This window comes from Ailuropoda melanoleuca, chromosome 15, assembly GCF_002007445.2.
Source record: "Ailuropoda melanoleuca isolate Jingjing chromosome 15, ASM200744v2, whole genome shotgun sequence".
Classification (NCBI taxonomy): Eukaryota; Metazoa; Chordata; class Mammalia; order Carnivora; family Ursidae; genus Ailuropoda; species Ailuropoda melanoleuca.
Window position 1 is genome coordinate 82,675,123 of NC_048232.1, and position 14,927 is coordinate 82,690,049.

Consider the following 14,927-nt stretch of genomic DNA (forward strand, 5'->3'; position numbering starts at 1 on the left):
CGGGGCCGGGACCGGGACCGGCGGCCGTGGCGCCATGGCCGAGTCCCAGCTGAGCTGCCTGGACGAGGGGCACGTGAACGAGAGGGTGACCGAGGCGCAGGCCGCCTTCTACTACTGCGAGCGGAGGCGGGCCGCGCTGGAGGCGCTGCTGGGCGGCGGCGAGCGGGCCTACCGCGAGTTGGTCAAGAAGGAGAAGCTGCGGGACTTCCTCTCCAGCCAGGAGCAACAGGCCCTCCGCGCCTCCTGGAGCCCCTACGAGGATGCCGCCGCGGCCGCCGCCGCCGCCGCTCGGGGCAAGAGCAAGGCCAAGGCCAAAGCCCCGGCGCAGGCCCCGGCCGAGCCCTGCGAGTCCCTGGCCTACTGGCCCGACCGCTCCGACACTGAGGTGCCCCCGCTGGACCTGGGCTGGACCGACACGGGCGTCTACCGCGGCGTGAGCCGCATCACCCTCTTCACCCACCCCCCCAAAGAGGAGAGGGGGCCCCACCTCAAGCAGGTGGTCAGGCAGATGATCCAACAGGCCCAGAAGGTAGGCCCCACCCCCCACACCGGTGGGACCCCCACCTCGGAGGCAGGGCCTGGGGCAGGACTTCTGACCACTCTGGAAAATGGGCCCAGGAGCCCTCCCTTAAGCCGAGCCGTTGGTGAGGTCCCTGAAGAGGATGGATGGGAACGTGTTTGGCAAGTCACAAGGTGCTGGGCGGTTGTTTGTCATTATTACAGTGTCCAGAGGGGCTGGCTTTCCTCTGGTTGTGCTTCTTTTTCCCTGTCAAGTTCCTCTCTGTAGGGAAGAGTGGGGGTTGTGGGGCTTTGTGGTAAAATGGGCCACTGAGAGGTCTTGGTAACAACCCATGTACTGCCCAGGGATTCACAAAACCCACCCCGGGACTGGGTGGTGGGACTTCCCCACCCCTATCCCAGCCACGGTGTGTTTAGGAGGCCCCCCAGAGTCAAGACTGCACTGGCATTCACACCCCCTTGGGGCCAGTACTAGAAGTCAAGCAGCCTGGAATAAATGAAGAAATGTATTTTGAGCACCTACTATGTGCCTGGCTCTGTGACAAGGCACACCACTGGACTCAACAGCGGGGGTGGGGCGGGGAAGCTCTCACTTGCTGTGTGCCTCTGCTTGGGGGTTGAAATGAGGGGATGTTTCCAGAGTGGCTGGTCAGAATACTGATGGACCAGTAGGTTGTGGGGCAGGGGGGAAGAATTTAATCTCTACTCCATGCCCTTGGCTAGGGGCACCTTGCATAGTGTTTCCAGATAAAACATAGGATACCCTGTTAAATTTGTTGTTGAACAAATAATTTTTAGTGTTAGTATGCCTCAAACATTGTATGGGGCATACTGATACTAAGATGTTCTTTGTTGTTTATCTGAAGTTCAAATTTAATGGAGCATCCTGTATTTTTATTTGCTAAATCTGGCTCCCCCACATAGAGATTTATTAAGAAACACCAGCAGCCTTTAGTGCCTGGTGCAGAAGATACAACAGGAGTGGCTTGGGTTCACCCTTCTAATTCAGCTCAGTGGATGTGGTTGAGTCCTGTTACCCCTGGAGGCTGAAGTGGCCTGGGAGGGAGGACCAACCCAGAAAGACCAGTGGTGACGCTCCTTTCCTGGAAGGGGTGATACAGGTTGTTGACTACATTGGCTGCCAGAAGGAAGGATTAACTTTTCACTGTCCCTATTTCCACCCTCCCTCTGTAAGAAATTCCTTCTTATTTGCCTGAGCTTTCTTTGTATATTGCATTCTGCAAAAGAGAAAGGCGAGTTTGAGAAGAGGAGGAGAAAGGACAAGGATGACAGTACAAGGCAGCTGGGGTAAGGGGTCAGTCTCACGATGCAGTACTAAACACCTTGATTTGTTAGCCCTTCATATGTGCCAGGCTCTGTGCTAAAAATTTACTTTCATCTTCTCCTCTGCTTCTTACGACAACTAGGTGAGACGGGTATTTGCCTTCTTTTTTGATTCAGAACAGTTACTCGCCAAAGGTCACACAGCTAGTAAGTGGCGGTGCCAGGATTCGAAAGCCGAAGTCCTTGCTCTTAATCACTGTGCTGTCCTGCCCTCCTGTCTGATGATAGTGCAGCACGACTGAACCAAGGGCCTTGAATGGAGCTAGTCTGGTCCCAACCCGGGGTACAGGTTGTGTGCCCCTGTTACAAAAAGGAAGAGACAGGACCCCTGCTCACGGGGGCTGCTAGTCCCAATGTTCCCAGTGCAACGTTCTTAGCTCTTTAAATATTTAACAACAGAAACTTTAACAGTTGTGAACAAGTCTACTATGTACATATTTAACTAGTTGTTTCTTCCTGAGTGCCCACTGTGTACCAGGCACTGGCCATAGAAGGATAGAAGCTGTGGTTTTTGCCCTTCAAGAGTTAACTCAAATAGTGGGGGGAATGTGCTGGAAGGAAAAGCGTTTTTTTGAACCTAATCTGGGAGGGCTTCCTGAGGGAGGTGAATTGCACGGTTGAAAGGGGAAAGAGAAGGAAACTGGAATGGACAATTTCTCTATTAAGAGACTTGGGAGCAGGAGCAAAAGACTTTTCCTTCAAAACAGCAAGCAGCTTTGGGGGTGCCTGGGTGGCTCAGTCGGTTAAGCATCTGACTTGGGCTCAGGTCATGGTCTCAGGGTCCTGGGATGGAGTCCCAGTGTCATCTGGCTCCACACTCAGCAGGGAGTCTGCTTCTCCCTCTGTCCCCCACCCCCACCCCCGCAGAGGCAGCCTCTGAGCCTGTCTATGTCCACTCAACTCCCAGGCCTTCTGGGCCCCACCCTTACTCACAGTCGCTCCCGTCTCTCTAGCACCATCTTCTCGGACCCCAAGAAGGAGGTGGGACAGAGATGTTGACCTGTTTCACAGGTGAGGCATGTGTGTCCTATCCCACTAGGAGGGGGACTGTGGTGGGGAGGCAAAAGGACAGACACGCGTCCAGCTGTGTCCCAGAGAGTTTCGTCTTTACCTCATTTCATCTTCAGTAGAACCTCACTGAGGAGCTGTCGTTTTATTCCTGAGTGACAAACAGGAAACTAAGGCTCAGGGGGTGGCCCGGACTTACCCACCTCGAAGACCAGCGAGGGCTTCGAACCTCAGGGATCCAGAGAGAGGAGCCCAACTAGGGGGACACTTTGAAAATCTGACTGGGCTGGAGGGAGGCAGAGGGCAGTGAGGAAAGAGCCCAGCTGATGTGGCGGTGGGAGCTGGTGGCCTGGGAGGAAGGCCTTGGAAGCCGGCAGTCGGGTCAGCTGCTCCCTCGGCCTCTGCAGGTGGCAGCGGGCCGTGCAGCAGTGCTGGCTGGCTGGCATTCAGACACTCGGCCGTGTTTGCTTGTGGGGTGCGGTTTTTTCCCTGCTGCCTTTTCCCCCTCATTTCAGTGTCACTGAATGACGGACTTTGCTTACAAACTGCAGGCAGGAGAGCTGTCTTCAGGGACCGAGAAATGAGTCCCTGGCCTTTCTCACGCAGACAGAGATGAGCAGGGGAGAGGGGACTGCTAAGATCATTGTAACCGCAGAGGGCCGGGGGAGGGGTGGACTTCAAGTGAGATCACGTGTGATCTTTGGGTTCTTACGTACAAGAGCAGAGGGAGAGGACCCACAGTGGCAGTCTGGGCGGACTAGTGATTTGGAAGGAGAATGTTCATCTGGTCACTGGACAGATGTTTCGAGGTTACTGTGTGCTAAGCACTTCAGTAGAAGACAGACATATAACACACAGCCCTGCTCTTAAGGAGCCTCATGGTCTGCTAAACCATTCTTAGCATACAGCATGCTGAGGGCCTGACGAGGGCGCGGGGCAGGGACATCAACGCAGACCCGGGTTAGGGAAGGACTTGTGACGCTGAGGATCTGGCTCCATGCGTGTCCGAACGCAGCAGGAAGGCTGAGACTCCCCCATCTTTGTACCCAGACACCCTTGTGCCCAGTGGCCTCTGTTTTCGAGGCTCCTGTGTGGGTTTAGTGAGGTTGCCTAGAGAATAGGAAACTTACTGGCCCCCTACCTCAAAGACTGACCCTTGACCCTGCATTCTGGGCCCCATACCCACGTACACTTCGCTGCCTACCACACGCTGCCCCATGTCCTTTGAGCCTCAATCACCATGCGAGGCAGAGTATTATCTTCGTTTCTGCGAAGAGTCCTCTGAGGTCCAAAAGGGTGAAATAGTTTGTCCTTAGACCAAGGGCAAGGAGATTATGCAGCCTCCCCAGGTCAGAATCACCAGTGCCCCACGAAGGCCCCACAACCCAAGAGAGGGAGGCTGGTGGACCAGGCAGCTTTGATTAACCAGGAGCCCTTCATTCCTGTTGCAGCGGAGACCCTGGCTGATGGGGGACAGCGGGGCGTGGGTAGCAGGCCTGGCCTTACCCCTTCTCTGCCTGCTGAGTGCTTTGTCTCCTTTCTTTCAGGGCCCAGCCCAGGCACTACCTCTTCCTTGGCACTTTTATCAAGTTTTCAATTCAAAAGTGACCATTTTGGGGGCACCTGGGTGGCTTAGTCAGTTAAGCGTCCGACTCTTGATTTCAGCTCAGGTCATGCTCTCAGGCTCGTGTGGTCGAGCGGCACATGGGGCTCTGCACTGGGCGTGGGGCCTGCTTAAGATTCTCTCCCTCCCTCTCCCTCCCCTCCCTGCGCCTGCTCTCTAAAACAAACAAAAGTGACCTTTTTATTGTCAGACATGGCTCCTTGTTTCTTCCACCTGTGTGCCTGGCACACAGCTCGCTTTGGGAGAGCCCGTTTTATCCTCAGGGACTGGGAGTTTTGGAAGAGTGAGAGCCCCCCCTTACTCCTCTGAGTCTCCTTGCAAGGCCCCCGCGGCCACAGGCAGTCAGTGATTTGTATAAATGGTTGGAAACTGTCTCCAAATGGCCACCCGTCTCTCCATCTCTCTAGAGAAGCAAGTGTCTGGAGAAGTCCCCCATTGAACGGCATATTACCCAGGGGACTCCTATAATCCCCATTGTAACAAACTGGCTGCAGAGAAAAGAATGCTGTGAACTGGGAGGGGCAGAAGGATTTGGGGAAAAGCACCAGAACAGGAGGCACGGTTTGCCAGATTAGCAGCTTGGTTCGAGGTCTGGGCAGTTGATGGGGGTGCAGAGCTGGGAACACGGGCCCAGGGGCTATAGCAAAGTCTTGGAGTCTCTGGCTCGCCGTGCCAGGAGATTCACCTTGCAGGTGGCAGTGTTTGCCACGGAGTAGAGCCCACTGTCTTCCCCTATTAGCCGCAGTCAGCTCTCCCCTCATTCAAGGCCATCCCGCAGATAGTACGGAGCATTGTCCCTGTACCGGGCCCCATGCTGAGCATTGAGATAGTGACATGCGGCAGATACAGAAACAAAAAAAAGTCTGATCCACCTTACCCTTCTTCCCTGCACCGGTAAGCATCCGGCACAGACTGTTTCCAGAGGCACAGGGCAGTTCCAGAGTCCCTGTCCCACTAAGCCTTGTGGGTAATGGTGCAGCTACAGCTCCAGGGACCCAGCACTGACATCCCTTCCGGGATCTTGCCCCAGCCTGTCCCGGCAGCACCCCTGCCAAGCCCCGAGCTCTCTGGCTGCTGGATTCTGAGCGTCTCTCCTTTATGCTCAATCACTGATCCCAGGAGCCGGAATTTCTGAGCAATGGAGACCCCACTTCTTGTCAAGGTCAAGGACAGGACTTGAAAGACCTTGAAATTGAAAGGTGGTTTCTGTCCAGATAATGGCCACTCACTAGCTGAGCTCCTTTGGGTAAAGCACTTCCTTCTCTGAGTCTCCTGACCTGCAAAATGGGAGGATGATGCCTAGATTTCCGGATGGTTTGGAAAAACAAGGAGGAAACTACGTGGGAAAGCTAAGGATACTGAGAAAGTAGCCCACAAATGTCAATTGTTCTGGAAAGTAACTGCTGCCTTCTCTGTCCTCTCTCAGAGCAGGGGACGGAAGTGTGGCCGAATTTCCTCCAAGGAAGTGGGGCTGCTGCAGCCAGGAGATGAATTAGGGGAGTTAGGAGTCAACTTCTCATGGCCGGGGGCCCTGAGCAGATGTATTTCCTTTTTCCTCCTTAGAGAGAGTGAGAGAGGACCAGCTGCCTGTTCCCCCCCAACCCCACCGCATTTACCTGTTGGCCTTGATTAGGTGGTAGCTGTTTGTCCAAGGGGCTGTCTGCCCGCCTCCGCTGTCGGCAGGGCTGTGGCATCTGAACCCTCAGGCAAAGGTCTTCTCTAGGATCTGCCGTGGGCAGAGACAAAATGGGAAGGCACAGAGGGCCCCGTTCCTAAACTGGGCATCCCCGAGGGTGTTCCCCTCATGCTGTCATCCAGAAGGGCCTGCCTGGCTGCAAACCCAGCCCGGAGAGCCTGAGGGCAGTCTGGAAATACTTCTCAGGAACTAAAGCTTTCATAGGTGGGCAGTGGGGTGCAGGGGGGCTGACCACATTTCTCTCTTTGGAGGAGAAGGAGGCCTACGCTCCGTTCCTCTGAAATCTGGCACTTTGGATCCCTGAAACTCTGAGGATGGGTGTTTCCCAGGGAGTTCAAGTTCAAAGATGGGGGCCTTAAAAAAGGGGTGGCTTCTTCCTGACCTTCTCTCGGTTTTGTGGGGGGCAGATCCAGGTTTGTTGGGCTGTGGTCTCAGGAGACCAGGCCACTGCCAGGGGAAGTACACAGTCGGGAGCCAGGAGCCTGGGGGTCCTCATTCTTGCTCAGGTTATCTCTATCCCCGCCCACTTGGTGACCTTGGGCAAATCATTTGACCCTGCTGGGCCTCCATCTCTGCATCTGTAAGTGGGGATAATTCTTGCCTCTTGCTTACTTTCACAAGTCTGCTCCGAGGCTGTAACGCAAGACTAGGAGATAGCACTTGGAAAAGATAAGTAATGTATGCAGATAAAAGGGATTTCTTTTTATTTTTTTTAAAGATTTTATTTATTTATTTGACAGAGATAGAGACAGCCAGCGAGAGAGGGAACACAAGCAGGGGGAGTGGGAGAGGAAGAAGCAGGCTCCGGGATCACGCCCTGAGCCGAAGGCAGACGCTTAACCGCTGTGCCACCCAGGCGCCCCGATAAAAGGGATTTCTGTGAAGAGAGGCTAACATTGTGGAAAGGTGGGTGCTACGCTATTTCCTTTAATTAATCCAGTCCTCAGCACCTCACAGGGGAAGTGCTCTCCTCCCAGAGGCTCGGGGAAAGCGCAAGGTCATAGAGCTTGTAAGAGGCTAGCTGTGATTCCACCCAGGTTTGAGTTCCAGGCTTGTGTGCTTCTGCTACAAATGCCGTTACTCTTGGGGATTGCCCTCTGGGGCCACCTCTTCCTCTGAAATTTACAGGAACAAAGTGTATTTGTTGCCAGCCAGGCTCTGGGAAGCTCACAGTTTGGAGACAGACAAGTACACGGCCGCTAGCTGCTCAGATCTGTGCTGAATGGGTTAGACGAAGATTCTCTCTACTTGGGGACTTTGGGGCAGGCATCACCTGGAAACTGAGTTTCCGGGGACCTACCTTGTCCTCTGAATGGCCATTTTCTGGCCCCTCTGGGGCTTGTGACCTCACTGACAAGCTGAGGCCTTGGGATTCCCAGCCACCACCCCTAATCCCTCCATATTTTCAGTCTCTAGGACGCTGCCTCACCTCGACTGGTGAGATCCACCTCCCTTTTCTCAGAGTGTACAAGGCAGAGCCTGTTCTTGGGCACGATTCCAACCTGGCGGGGCGGGGGGGGAGGTGGGGAGCAGGGCAGAGAACAGTTGAGCCAGGGTGGGTCCTGGCTGCCTGCCTGCCTGTGCTGCTGTCCTGAGCAACCCCCACCTCCCTGAGTCACTCTAGCAGCTCTGCTAGATCCCTCCCCCACCGCGCCTCACCACCCCAGGTGCTATGACCAGTCAGCTTTAGCTGCAGCTGCTGCCTTCCCCAGTTCTGTTTTTCCTTCTCTGAAATTCGTGGAGTCTGTGGACTTGCTAATGATCCCATAATCTTAGCGCTGCAATAGAGCCTGTGGCGTTTCTAATTATTACTCTCCCTAGACCAGGTTTCCAAGAATCTGTAAGCTCATCCCCGCACAGCTTGTATGGTGGTCCTCATTCTGTGGGACCCCTCGAAGTACTGCCTGGGTCGGTGGCAGGCTCTGCATAATTTTTGTTCTCTTTTCTAGCAGTGACTCTGCAAATGCTTGGGGTGGTGGCAGAGACCAGGGTTCTTTACTTCTTGGTGGGTCTCCGAGGACAGGCTATGAGTGTTCTTAACATCCCCCCTTCCCCTGAGGGTTCCCAGACTGCCTGGAGATCCCACACATTTGTTCATTCATTCAACATGTTATTGGGGACCTATTATGTGCCAGGTTCGAGAAATATACAGTGGAATAAAATGTGGACCCTGACCTTAAGTCTGACGGAGGTAAAAAGAAAAGAAACATCAGGGCATTTGGGGGAGGGGGTCGATGGCTGCTCTTGTCAATGCCAGACGTGCAGGTGCCGGCCCTTTTAGAATATATTATTTCATAAAATTTTCACAAGAAGCCAGCAACTTTCCATTTTACAGATGAGGAAACAGGTTCAGAGGGGACAGGGTCACACCACTGGTCACTAGCGGAGCTGGATGGAACCGACTCTGATTTCCATGGAGCCCCAGGGCTATCGCAGAGGCCTCCCAAGAATGGAGAGCCAGAGCAGCCAGTGTGGAAGGGAGGGCAGGGCTCTACAATGTACTAGGCCGGAGGCCAGGGAGTGCAGAGATTCACCTTATTCCTTGCAATCCAATGCCCTCCGGACCACTTTCCCCAACTGCACCCTTCCCTACACTCTCCTCTCTGGGGAAGCCCTCCCAGGTAGCATCACCTGGCAGTGACCACGAAGTTGTCCTTTCTGCTTCTTAGAACCTCCCAGGTCAACTGCCAACCCCAGTTGTCTTGCCCTGGTGGATCAATCCAGAAATACCACAGCAGGAGTTTCCGACTCCCACCTTGTTCTGCCCACATATTGTCTAGTGCTCAGAGCACCAGGCCAGCAACCCAGACCGGCAGCTGATCCTAAAAATCATCTGTATATCCTCATCGGATTTTTTTTTTTAGCAGCTGATTTATCTTCCTAATTATGTGTAGCTTTAAGCTAATGTTAAAATGAGCTTGCATTAGATAATTTTCACTAATTAACACCAACTTAGTGCAGGGAAGTCATCCCAGAAGCCTGCCGTGGGGCATGGAGAAGCTGGCCTAGGATCTTAAAAAGAATGGCTATGCTTACTCCCTAGCGGGTCACATACGGTTCTTCACGACTGAATGAGTTGACCTTGCTCACGTGGGTAGTCTGTTCTCTTTCTCTGGAGAGCCAGCCTGGGTCTCCTTTATGTTGTCCCCTTCATCAACCTAGTTTGGGGTGTGGGTGTCAAGGGTCAGATGAACAGGGAATGAGTCCCAGTGCCGCACAGCAGGGAGATGTGACCTGCAGGGTCAGGAGCAGAGCCTGGCCCAGAGGCCAAGCGCTCGGGAGAAGAAGCAGCCTGGCTGGGTGGAATTGGGCTCCTACCTCGGCTAGTGCGCCCTGGGAGCCTAGTGTCTAATGATGTCTAATTAGTGAGCTTGAAACAACGTAACATGGCTACAGACAGCCGGGAAGCCTCCGCTGACAGAGCACAGATGTCTTGCTGGTGGAATGGGGGCAACTTGGCCTCCAGACAGAGAACAGGACTCCACGGGTCTTAGCTCTGCCCTCTTGGAGGGCCGAGGCTCTGGTCCAAACAGCGTCCTCAGCATCCCAAGGGAAGCCCCCTACTGCCGAGGTATTCTTAGAACATTTACTGCGCGTTGGGCTCTGGAGAGGAGGGAATGACAGGTCTCTGTCTCCACCCCTCAGGTGCTCAGGACAGACACAGGCCTGAGCAGACAAGCATCCTGAGAAGGGCACACACTGCCCTCAGGTCTGGGGACAGAGAATGATCCTGGGACAGCCTCTGGGAAGAGTGAAATAAGCCCTCAACAGAAAAGGGCCTTCCCGTCACTACAGGGATAGGGTGGTGGCAGCATGAGTTAGGACACAAGGTGTGTGTGTGAGGGGCTGCTGCTCGTGTGTTTGGAGAACACAGAGTGATTTCGTGTGGTGTGAGTTTATTGTCAGGGGAGAGAGTGGGTTGGAAGCACACGGAGGGTCTACTGCTGGGCAAAAGGCTTGGTTCTGTAGGCACCCTGGGGCCAGAGTGTCTGAGCCGGGGAATGACGTGTTAGGGTTGTGTTGCTGGGTCCGGCTGCCAAGAGGGAGGGTGTGTGGCAGGATTTCTCTGCCTTTAGTGCCCGCAGCTCCTGCTCACGCCACTTCGAAGAACGAAGAGGTAGACCAGACAAAGAGCGGTGGGCAGCAAGGCGAAGTTTATTGAGTGATAGTATACAGCTCCCGGAGAGGGAGGGGGGCTGGTGAGGGTTGGCCCTGGAGTTTCTAAGGTTAGGGGGTTTATGAGCTCTCTTGCAGAACTATCTTAAGCAATCAGGGTGTGCTGAGTCGTGTCAATCGGGGCTTTGGTCACATATCCCTCTACCGATTAGGTTAATGTCTACACGCTGATGATCCTTTTTGGCTGATGTCTGGGGGCCTATGTCTTAACTGCCCTTTGCCCATGATGGTGACAAATGCTTTGTGGTTAATTGTTTTATTATAGGACGTTTTGCAGAAGTCACTTCTGCAAAGGCTGCAGAGCAGAGTGTCAGCGCCGTCCTGTCTCAGCTGCAGACAGGACGTCAGTGCTGTTTTAGCTGTCCTGACTCCATCTTTTCTTGTTGGGGACCCTGGCCCTGACTCCCTAACTGTCCAACTAGCTCCTAACAATTGGGACTGCATGAGCTGGTGTCCCATCAAGCTACTGCTGAGCCCTACTGTGTGCCCGGCACTGTCAAGGAGAAAGGGCAGAGCCTGGCCACGGGGGCAGCCACCATATGAGGGTCTGTGGAGGCACCACTCCTTTCTGGGCTTCGTCATGGAACCATGAGGCAGCTTCACTTTACAGGTACAGTTCAGAGGTCTTCCCACCAGCGCAGGAGGCCTGACTCTGAAGTCTGCTTTCCCCACCGCGATAGACTCTTGGACAGGGCCTTTAGCTGAATGAATCTGGAGCCCAGGGTGGGATGTTGTGAAGGGGGTGGGGGCAGGGCCAGGCGATGTTCTGTGGGTGTCCTCCCCAAGGGGGCTGTGCAGATCTCCCCTGTTGGCTCTCCTCTCCTTTCACCCCAGGGAGCAGACTCAGAAAGCTTTCTTACTCAGTTGCTCACACCCTACTTGTGCAGGACTGATGATAACTCAGAGGGACCCTTGATGACAAAAAGTCCAGTGTACCCGGAGCGCTGAGAGCCCCCACCCCCGAGATGAGCTGTCTCCATCCTCCAGCAGCAGCGTGCTGGGCTCCACTGGCGGCTATGCTGGTGAGGTTCCCCCGTCTATGTCGAGGTCCCCTCTACTCCGGCAGCCATGGGCTGACTGCATGCGGCGGCTTGGCGTGTGGGTAAGGACGCCCAGCATCGCTTGAGGAACAGTGCGCTGTACAGACTCTTCACTTAATTGAGCTGCCCTTCCCCTCAATTAGTTCAAGTTCTGACCTTTCTGTGAATGCAGTGTTGTCTAGGCTTTAATCACCACCCCAGGCTGGGCCTGCTGGGCATGGTACTGAACAAAGGAAAAACATCTCCACGTTGATGTCTGAGCCTGCGGGCGGCTCCCAGCGGCTGGCTTCCTGGGAGCTTGGCGCCCCCTCCCTGGCTCTCTTTCTCTGTCACCCCTCCTCTGAAGTGATGGCCCCTTCGTTCTGCATTCAGTCTCTGAGAGGACAGCACCAGCCTATACCCACTGCTCACCCCAGGCCAAGCCCCGAGCTCCTGCACCACCCGCATTACCTCACTTAAAACCCAGAATGGCTCTGTGAAGGCATCACCTCCCCATCTGAGGAAACTGGGCCTTAGAAGAAATGACTCACTCAAGGCCATACTACCAGTAAGGCTGTCCGCTTCCAGAGAGTGTATTCTCTTGCACACACCAGTCAGGACTCGAAGTGTGACCCATCCACCCCCTGCATTCAGATCACCTAGGGGGAAGGGAGCTGCTAAAATGCATTGTTTAAGGGCCTGCTGGATCAGAGCCTCTGCGGATGGGACCCTTGAATCTGCACATTCGGCAGGCACACCCTCATCCCCAACCCACCCCGGATGATTCTTCAGACACTGAAGTTCGACAGCCAATGCCCTGTAGACATTGATCCCTCTCTGCAGCGATAAGGGGAGACTCCTGGCTGGCTGAACCAGCACTACCCTTGATGGGAAAGGGAAGGACTGCTCTCTTGTCCCAGACAAACTGACTTCCCTGGGCTGCCAGATAGATGGCCAGCTGCTTCCCTCCCTTCCCCCAAGAACCTTAGGGCTCACGGTGCGGGGAGTTAGCCCCCTTCACCCATATAGGGGGTCACCTTAATGACCCCCTATAACCGTACAGGCTTTTCATGGGATTTCATGAGCATGACCTCATCTGAACCTCCCAAGAGCCCTAGGAGGTGAAAGTCAGGCCCCAGAGTCACATACGCAATCAGTGGGAAGCAGGCCCTGGAACCACCGCTGTACCTGGGTGGGCTTTCTTCTCTTCCTCTCTAGAAAGAGGCGACTGTCAACCAGCACCCTGTGATGAATGGGCTTGGCCTGCGGCCTCTTGCTTTTCCCCACCATGGAGCAGAGCGCGGGAAGGGGTGGATCTCTGCCAGCAAGGGCAGCCACACCCGCGCCCCGGTGCATACAGCTCCACGTCAGCGGGGAGCTGGGGAAACCAGTGAAGGAGAACACGGTATTGTCCTGCTCTACTGAAGCAGCCTGGTTTTGTGTGACCAGAAGTGGACTGGGCTCCTCGCCAGAGTAGATCTGGGCCCAGAGCCGCCCTGTCCCCATCACCTGGGGGAGGGTGACAGGTGGGTATTCTAGGGAAGCTCAGGATGGGAGTCAGAAGCCCAGGCTTTAGTCCCACCTCTGCCCAACAAAGTAAATTAACCTTGGGGCTGGGCTCCAGCTGTGAGGTTTCCTCCCACTCCTGAGATTCTGCGCGTCTGGACGTCCTCCGGTGCAGGGGCTAAGTGCTGAGGTGCGGCCTGTGCCCTGCACGCGGGCACAGCTGAGAGGCTTTGTGGGGCTGACATGCAGCCCATGCTCCACTTACTGCCTTGAAACCCATCCCAGGGAGGACGGGCTCCCTTTTGTAATTTTCGCGAAGGTGCTTGCTATAAGTGCTGGTGGCAGCCCTGCCTCCTGGCCTGATGTACTTTGGTTAAGTACTGTCCTCACGTGAGGCCGGCTGCTCCTTTAAGATCTGGGGTGGGTAGAACAGAGGCAGGGAGACCAGACCTTTGAGCTGTGGCTCAGGTGCCAGTCCTAAAAGGCACCAACTTCATTTCCCTTCCGTGCACCCTCTCGGAGGAACTTTAACTCTTACCTTCCAGCAAGACGATCTAGCCAGGAATCTTGCTCAGTATTATTTTTTCTCTCCACCCCAGTGCCTTGTCATTAACGAAATAATAGAGAAAACTGCAAAGCTACAACTGCACCCCACAATGTATGTAGACATTCATTCCCCAAACACAGGGAACTGACCATGTGTAGAGATGTCCCCCGAGGGTGGAGACTGAGACATATCACATGGTCCCTGCCATCCAGGAGCTCACAGCCCAGTCAGGGACAGAGCTGTTCAGCAGATGTTACTTACAATACAGTGTCAAGGACCTCGAACTCGCCTGGAATACACCATGGGCAGGAAGCAGGGAGTGGTGAGCTGGGTAGGGGTAGGAAAAAGTTAAGGAAATTCTTGGCTGAGCTTGAAAGCTGCATGGGAGTTTCACCAGGGTATGGAAGGAGTGGGAACAAAAGGACTCAAAACCGCCTGATGTGCATTAAGGTTCTCAAAGGGGAGTAGGGGGATTGGTGCAATTTTGCCCCCAGGAGACATTTATCAATCATGTCTACAGACATTTTTGGTCATCACCGCTCGGACTGATACTACTGCCATGCTGTTAAACAGCCTGCACGGGACAGCCCCCCAAAGCATAGAAGTACTGGCCCCGAGATGTCAGTAGAGCCACAGTTGGGAAACCTCATGTTAGGGCAACAGTAGGTCATCCTGCATGGCCGAATGCAAGGGACAGAGGGGATAGGGCCCCAGATGAAGCTGGAGAGGCAGAAAGAGGCCAATCAGAAGGCCGTTCAAATGCCAAGCTAAGGAGTTTGGCTCTCTCTCTCGAGGGCCCTGGGACCCCCCTGGTTATGAGGCTGTTGTCTGGGGGAATTGCTGCTATGGAGAATGAGTCAGAGCACAGAGACTAGTAGGAGAGACTAGTTAGGAAGCCATTCCAGGAATTTAGTAAGAAATGAGGGGGCCTGAGTGAGAGTAGCAGTACGGTGGGAACAGGAAAGAACTGATCCAGGGAAGGTGCACGGAGCAGGTAGGACCCACTGGACTTGGCAACCAATCAGATGTGGTCAGTGGGGGCATAGGAGGAGGCCAGTGGACTTGGGCTTCTGGCCAGGGTGACCAAAAGGATGTTGATTTTGGAAGTGCCCGTGGGGCAGACTGGTGAGATCCTCACCCCAGGTCTAGTCTGGGTCATCCAAACACGCTAGGGGTTGTGGTCCCCAGCAGTCTGGAGCAGAGCTGCCTTGGAGTGTGTGGGGAAGGTGGGAGTCCTTTGGTTATTTTTCTATCTAATGGCAATTAAGGAATCCAGACAGAGAACCTGAAAAGCTGGCAGTGTAATTAAAGGTAAATGACAGAGGGAAGTTCTGAGGCTTCCTAACCCCCCTTCCCCGCTGCCCCCCTGCCCCTCCGCCCATGCAGGATATCAGAGGAGGAGATGTTAAGCTAACCAAATACCTGGTGAGAGGTATTGCAGCATGATGCCTGCGACAGCTTCTAAAAACCCCTGCCGCCTCAAATTAA

The 14,927-nt window shown here is 54.4% G+C and overlaps 1 protein-coding gene across 1 annotated transcript in view; it reads left to right on the forward strand.

Annotated features, from left to right (window-relative positions):
- Positions 1-6: 6 nt before the first annotated feature.
- FAM83F (family with sequence similarity 83 member F) overlaps positions 7-14,927 on the forward strand; it is a 28,474-nt gene continuing 13,553 nt past the window's right edge. The window contains exon 1 of the mRNA XM_034643688.1: positions 7-693. Coding sequence (XP_034499579.1) covers positions 35-693 — 659 coding nt within the window. The 5' untranslated portion in view covers positions 7-34. The remainder of the gene's footprint in view (positions 694-14,927) is intronic.